Source organism: Scylla paramamosain, chromosome 3 (assembly GCF_035594125.1).
Source record: "Scylla paramamosain isolate STU-SP2022 chromosome 3, ASM3559412v1, whole genome shotgun sequence".
In the NCBI taxonomy this organism is placed as follows: domain Eukaryota; kingdom Metazoa; phylum Arthropoda; class Malacostraca; order Decapoda; family Portunidae; genus Scylla; species Scylla paramamosain.
Window position 1 is genome coordinate 6810001 of NC_087153.1, and position 7500 is coordinate 6817500.

A 7500-nucleotide genomic window follows, 5' to 3' on the forward strand; every position below is an offset into this window, starting at 1 on the left:
ACTGTATGGTGGCAAGTGTAATCTCAATGCGTGGAGGAAGTTAAAAGCATTAAAACTGTGATGGTAAAAGTGCGCACGTGATGTTAGACGAAGGCTTGCATATTTTTTCTATATTTGCAGTCCTTGACATCACAGAAGCCAGGACTTATAAATTTTGCCAAATGAAATGAAGTGATGTATTGGAAGGTGAGACAGGAAGACGAAATATAACGTTGTTAAAAGCAATAGAAATCGTAACAGTAGTAATAAAGATGATGATGATGATGATGACTAACGATCTATCGAGATGTTCGAACAATCATGTTCATTATCGACTGCACTTTGCAGTCTTTCTAAGGAGATTCTTTGAAATAGTGTTTTTATTGTTATATCTGTTCTATTCATTGATGTTTTTGTTATTGCGGAGGTGATTGCGGCAAGCCTTGTTGCCTATTTCCCGTTCTTTCGTCATTCGTTCGTTCGTCGTTCAGATTTCGCTTCTCCAGTCTTGCCTGTACACCCTTCTTCCTTCTCTCCACATCTGTCCCTCACTCTACGCCCCTCTGTCCTGCCTCACGTTTCACACTGCCCCCAGTTTCCTTCTCCCAACCTTTACTTGATGAGACTTCTTTCTCCCTCTCTCCAACCCCGAGGAACCTTCTCACTAACCCTTCGCGCCCTTGTGGGATATATCCATCCTAACTCCTTCACCGGGTTGTGCCACGTTATCCGAGGACCCTAAACTTTTACTCTCCCTCGGTGCCCTCAGATGCAACCCGAGACCTGATGAAGCTCACTCCCTAATGGCCTTCTATAAGACCCAGTTACTTCTCCTCCTTCAGAAGATTCTCCCCCTTCCGCAGCTCCTCTCAGGAGACCCAAATAGTCTTGCCCCACAGGAACACCACACACGACGACATCCCCAAGTAATCTGCGACAGTGTATTCCATCGGGATTTGGTGAAGGATGATTGAGGTTGTATCATGTCTCGCCGTCCCCAAAGGCAGAAAGAGCCGCCGCCGCCGCAGCACCCAGGGCTTGGGGATCATGGCGTGGCGAGAGATGAAAGGTTTGACTCAGACCATCATCTCTTCATTGCAAGACCCATTACGTTTTACATATAGTAATATACATTTTTATGCGTGTTACCTCGATACACACACACACACACACACACACACACACACACACACACACACACACACACACACACACACACACACACACACACACACACACACACACACACACACACACACACACACACACACAAAGCATGCTGTAAATTAGCTTAGTTTTCAAAGGCGCAGGTCTTTATATTCAATGAACCCGAGTTGCTGAAAATTTACTCGTGGCTTTATTGTGATTTAAATTGGTGACACTAAACTCCCGGAGCCTCGGTGGTGCATTGGTAGAGCTTCGTCACTTCTTTTTTGGTTGGGACACACACACACACACACACACACACACACACACACACACACACACACACACACACATAGGCAGGCAGGCAGTTAGTAGAGTCGCACATAAATCACCCCCAGTGTTCCCCAGTGTGCTCGGCGTGGCCCGGAAGATACTGAGGCTATTCATCATGGTGGGCGGCGCTCTCCACTACTACGACTCGTAAGGCAGCGCGCTAAATCTTCTTCTTCCGACCCTGTGATCAAGTGTGTGTGTGTGTGTGTGTGTGTGTGTGTGTGTGTGTGTGTGTGTGTGTGTTTGTGTGTGTGTGTGTGTGTGTGTGTGTGTGTGTGTGTTTTGTGTGTGTTGTTCTAAGTAGAGATCACTTTTTTTGTAAAGTACTAACAAAGTAAAAGTTAAATTATGATTGGGAAGAGAGAGAGAGAGAGAGAGAGAGAGAGAGAGAGAGAGAGAGAGAGAGAGAGAGAGAGAGAGAGAGAGAGACTGCTACTATAATAACATCTGAGATTTCTTACCTACGCTCGTCGACGATGAATTGTTATGATAATGATCTGTTCTGTCATAAAAACTAGGGATAACTGTAACATTAAGGCACCATAACTGTTATTCATAGTGGCGAGTCTGTCTTGCATATACAAACCCCCTGAACATGCCCATAAACACGCAACGCTCGTTTACAGAGGGCGTTTGGCTGAGACCGCGATGGAGTGCTGGGTGCCACTGTCAGGAACACTTCAGTGTCGCGGTGTTAATCTCTCTACGGCGGCCAGCGAAGTTGTAGTAGCCGTGAACATACTTTAGAAGATTAATTTTTCTAATCACATCCTTTCGCTATGATGATATTTTTTTTCGTCACGTTCACCGGTCAATATTAGAATTTAACAGATGCTTTATAATCCACGAAACATTTGAATGAATTATTTTCTTTATATTTGAATTAATGTTAGGACAGTGAAAGACGCCCATCTAACTGCACTCAGTATAATATAGATCAGTACAACGTGGAATACAGACATTGCCTGCACTGATATTGCTGGCACGCAAGCAATGCTGCGCCAGGAAAGCCAGGTTATTTTGCTTCTGTAAAAATTCCAAGTAAATTCCATTCCCAAGATCTTTCATCAGAATTGAAAATTTCGTCCTAAATAATTTCTTCATGATGAATTTCTTCAACTTGATGTAAAATTTCTTTGTTCTTATGTGTAGGTTTCTTTTTTTGTGGTGTAATAATGTTACTATTACATTAAAACATGCTATACAATACTGATAATATTAATATTCCAAGCTTTAAGAGAGCATTTCTATTGTAACCGTTGTTTTGTATTAAGTTTTAAGTTTTACACAAATATACCATAAGTGACTTTCCTTCAGTTATACGTGTTTTCATCCGTCACTATTTTCATCACGCTCTTTCTGCCTTTCGTGACCCCTTCGTGAATGTTGTCAATAACTGTTTCGTCGTGGTTCCTATCTTTCATTCCAGCATTTAGCAAAAACTACCTCATATCACATTACTCTCCGCACACAGCTCGGATCCCACCCCATCACACACACACACACACACACAAGTGCTACATTAATTCGGGAACAAAAAAACAGCATAACAGTGTTCCATCACCATCATTTGCACGCAACGTCTGGTAATACCGTCCTTCCCATGTAATTCTACCGTGGACATTTTTTCCCTCTTAGATATATGTAGGCTGGATCAACGCTCAGTGTAGTCTTGCCATACATACTCGCCCCCAAGTCTCTACATTTCCCCGCCAGGCACGTGGGTCCCATCACATTGTTCAATATTGTGTTTACCTGACATATCGTTTCTTACCCTTATCTTATTTTCTCTATATAATCTTATTTTCCTGTCTTCCTATTGGTCGAAAATATATGTTATTTCCGAGGAATTGGCTGTTTCCTTCCCTAGTTCTGACTTGTGTCGTTGTTCGCCTCGCTTCTCTCGTGCTGGTAATAAAGGAGGAACGACGCCGTGGAGGTAATTTTAAACGGCTTGGCGGATTGGCAAAGATGCACTCCACACGAACTTGTGTCCAATATGTGCCCAACTCAAACACTTCACTTAATTCCACTTGACACGATTCATTCAACATGTTTCACCGTCATTTTCATTCTCACTCTGTCTGGACGTTAGGTTTCATTCATGGAATTTTATCATAACTATTATCATATAGTTTTATCATATTCTTTCGCTCACTGCTGTCTTTTAATTTTCTGCTACGTCTCTTTTGCGGTACTTTTTTTTATCTTATTTATTTTTAAAGTGGATCGTGTGACTCAGTATTTAGTGGTCGATGCACAGTGGGGTGTATGACCCCTTTATAAACTCATTGCCTCCTTTTAATGGTAACTCTCACATCAACAACCTGCATGATATTGACCACACACTTAGAAATAAATCTTCCGATCCCCTTAATATCTTGACCTTATTCGTAAACTCTGCCCATTTTTCATTAAACCTCTACACCACAGGCTCCCCCAAGCAATGGCGCACCCAAACGGGCGTCATTCTGTGCCGCAGTGAGAAAGCGTGTTAGGTCTAAACTACCCGTGCCATGATGTTATTAATGGGTGTGTTAACTAAGCCAGATCTCAACTCGCAAGATTTTTAATGTGTATATCTTGTAATGACTAGAATTTATTTGAATATAGTACCAATAAGTTCTAACGATACGTAGATAGATAGGAGAGAGAGAGAGAGAGAGAGAGAGAGAGAGAGAGAGAGAGAGAGAGAGAGAGAGAGAGAGAGAGAGAGAGAGAGAGAGAGAGAGAGAGAGAGAGAGAGAGAGTACCAATAAGTTCTAACGATACGTAGAGAGAGAGAGAGAGAGAGAGAGAGAGAGAGAGAGAGAGAGAGAGAGAGAGAGAGAGAGAGAGAGAGAGAGAGCACTGATCCCATGAACCGTCTCCACCCTCTCCATCAGCATCAGCTTTTTATGTTCAATTAGTGAAGCTGTTTGGAATTCCTTGTGTCTGTGACATTTTATAGGAGAAATCTCAACAACTGACCTTGTTGTTTTTCTGTTTTAAAGTAACGGTGCTCAAATTATAGAGTTTTTGGATGTCGTTCCAATATTGTAGATGGCGTAGGAAGTATCTATTGCTCCAAACAACATACATTGTCTGTTGTCTGTAAAGTGACGTTTGAAATGTTCACATAATGAAATGTGCTACATAAATGCGTGAAATGGAAAATATAGAATTAAAAACAATAATGTATTTTCTTTTCATTATAGCTGAAATTAAACGTTTCCATCTAAAACCGTTTATATTAACAGCCAGAGCGGAATATTGAATTGCATCTCATTGGGTATTTGTGTGAGCAGGTGAGACGATTCCCATCAAATGTCACCGATTGGAAAATAATTCCTTTCCCGTCGCCATATCAAAAGTAAACTGATTACGCTGAATGATTTAATTGTGATTAACGATAAATTGATTATTATCATCATCAGTGTGTGTGTGTGTGTGTGTGTGTGTGTGTGTGATAGAGAATAAAGGAAGCAGGTAATGTGGTCCTGGGGCCAATGGTAGCGAGGTCATTTAGTCTTCGGACCAAGTGAGTCTCAGACCATTTGGGCGTGGGGACATTTGAGCTTCAAATCACTTAACACTTGGATCATTTGGTCTCCTAAACCATTTGGGACACAGAAGCTTCATTAAACATTCGGGTTCAGAGAGAGAGAGAGAGAGAGAGAGAGAGAGAGGAGACTAACTTCCATCTCCTATTTTCTCTCACTGCCTTACTTTCCTTCTCCCTCCACTGTTCCTCGATGTTTCTCACGATTCTTTAACCCCGCCCATTCTCCCCTTTCTCTCCCATACAATCCCACATTCTATTCTCCCTGCTCACCCACCTCTTAGACTGGCTGGTTGGCTGGCTGGCTAGTTGAGCAAAATGCACCCTCACATATCAGTGCGTTCACCTTCCTTTCCTTCATAATGATTCCTGCGCGTCTTTGCGTTTAACTGGCGGCCTTGGCTGGTTGTCTGTTTGTGTACATATCTGTATATTTGCGTTTGTTTATGTTTGTGTACACATCTGTATATTTGCGTTTGTTTATGTGTTTGTGTACATATCTGTATATTTGTGTTTGTTTATGTGTTTGTGTACATATCTGTATATTTGCGTTTGTTTATGTGTTTGTGTACACATCTGTATACTTGCGTTTGTTTATGTGTTTGTGTACACATCTGTATACTTGCGTTTGTTTATTTGTGTCTGTTTCCTCGAAATTAACACTTATTAGGAAATGTAAGACAATCCTTATTAAGTTTTCCTTTCTTAATGGAGGGAGCTATCGGGTACAGGCAAAGCCCGCCTGAGCCAGGCGGTGTATTAAGAAAAGATGATCCCTTGAGGCCGAGCGTCGGGCGTCTTGATAATGAAGGCTGTCCGGGAGACTGCCAGAAAGAGAGAGAGAGAGAGAGAGAGAGAGAGAGAGAGAGAGAGAGAGAGAAAGAGAGAGAGAGAGAGAGAGAGGATATATGTGTGTGTGTGTGTGTGTGTGTGTGTGTACATTGCCAGCCGCACAGTCCAACATGGTCAGAGCGCCTGTCGTCACGGGAACAAAGAAACCTTCCTGCTCACTCCGCGTCGTCCTTTTCACTTGGTAATAAAAATGTTGCTTAGAAAAATAAGCACCTCGAGTGTCAATCGGAGACAAAAATATACTTTTAATCAGGACCAGAAATTGTATACTCGTATATCGTGACATACCTCGTACCAGACACTGCCACGAAGAAAAAAATTGTTCCTGGAATGTTTGACAATGTTTTATCACGAGATAGCAGTTTATTTACTACAAAAATGTCTTAAAGGGGAAACAGTATCACACAGATGAAGAATTTAAGAACTTCTGAAAGGTCATACAAATTATCAAACGCGTACACACACACACACACACACACACACACACACACACACACACACACACACACACACACACACACACACACACACACACACACACACACACACACACACACACACTCATACACACGACCAGCTGACCTGGAAGCAGCATGTCGCCAGCACCGTAAGATCAGCTACCTACCTTTGGTATTATATGTGATACTAGTATATACACACAATTTTATTTCTTTTTCTTTTTCTTTAGTGAGTTTTTGAGGAGTGTAGCACTGATATAATATGGAACACCGAGTCCCGTCTCAGTTCCCGACTTTATCCACTGGTGGGTATTTGTGGCGTGTTCGGGTCTTTGATGCCTCGGCTTTGGCTTAAGTAAACTAATCATATCACAGCTGCTTCTTGATCGAAGAGAGAGAGAGAGAGAGAGAGAGAGAGAGAGAGAGAGAGAGAGAGAGAGAGAGAGAGAGAGATGAGGAGCGAGACAAATTGACTAACCCACGCATAGGTTATGGTGCAGCGGAAGAAACCCGGAGCAAGATCACCTGAGCGAGCACCAGTCAGCTGAGTGACGCAATCAGTGGCTCCGGGCGTGTACAGGGAGGGGCACTCCGGGGGAGGGAGAGGGGAGGGTGAGAGGTGAGGCGAGAGAGAAAGTTGCAGTTATGATAGTGAAGTGGAAGCGTGAAAATTTAATGGTAGTGAAGAAATGGGAAAATGAAAAATGGATACAAAAATTATAGAAGAGGAGCAGTGAGGAAAATGCGGGTGAAATATTGGCAATGGTGGTGGTCATTTCTAAGGGAAGGTTCGGTTCATTAAGCTTATTTCTTCGTCTTTGTATTGTAGTTGTCTATCTTTACCCTTACTTAATGTCTAATCCTGTCTAGACGATGTAAAAAGTTGTATTCATAACTATGTATAAAGGTGTTTCCCCCATACACTCTTGTCACAAAAGTATATAGTTATATGGCCTGTCATTAAAATTTGTTATCTTTCTGTGCGAATAGAAGATTATAAAGATAGAATTCCATCTTTATTTTATGTGTAACTATACCTATACATTTTTCAGTCGTCAAAACGCAGACTTGTTTCTTTAATAAATATCATGTCAATTAAGGCACTGTGTCCTGTTATCCTCTCAGGTGTGGCTGCTCAATCTGAGGGACCTGTGTGTGTGTGTGTGTGTGTGTGTGTGTGTGTGTGTGTGT

General features: G+C 42.1%; 1 protein-coding gene across 7 annotated transcripts in view; it reads left to right on the forward strand.

Moving 5' to 3' along the window:
- The window catches only part of LOC135089709 (uncharacterized), a 219527-nt gene that overhangs the window by 156495 nt on the left and 55532 nt on the right, over nucleotides 1-7500 (forward strand). For 3 of the 7 annotated variants that reach the window (XM_063985657.1, XM_063985700.1, XM_063985663.1), the window contains one exon: nucleotides 2085-2680. The exons of the other annotated variants lie outside the window; for them this stretch is intronic. In XM_063985657.1, coding sequence (XP_063841727.1) covers nucleotides 2085-2205 — 121 coding nt within the window. In that variant the 3' untranslated portion in view covers nucleotides 2206-2680. Of the gene's footprint in view, nucleotides 1-2084; nucleotides 2681-7500 lie in introns of those variants that run through there. 7 annotated transcript variants of the gene reach the window in all.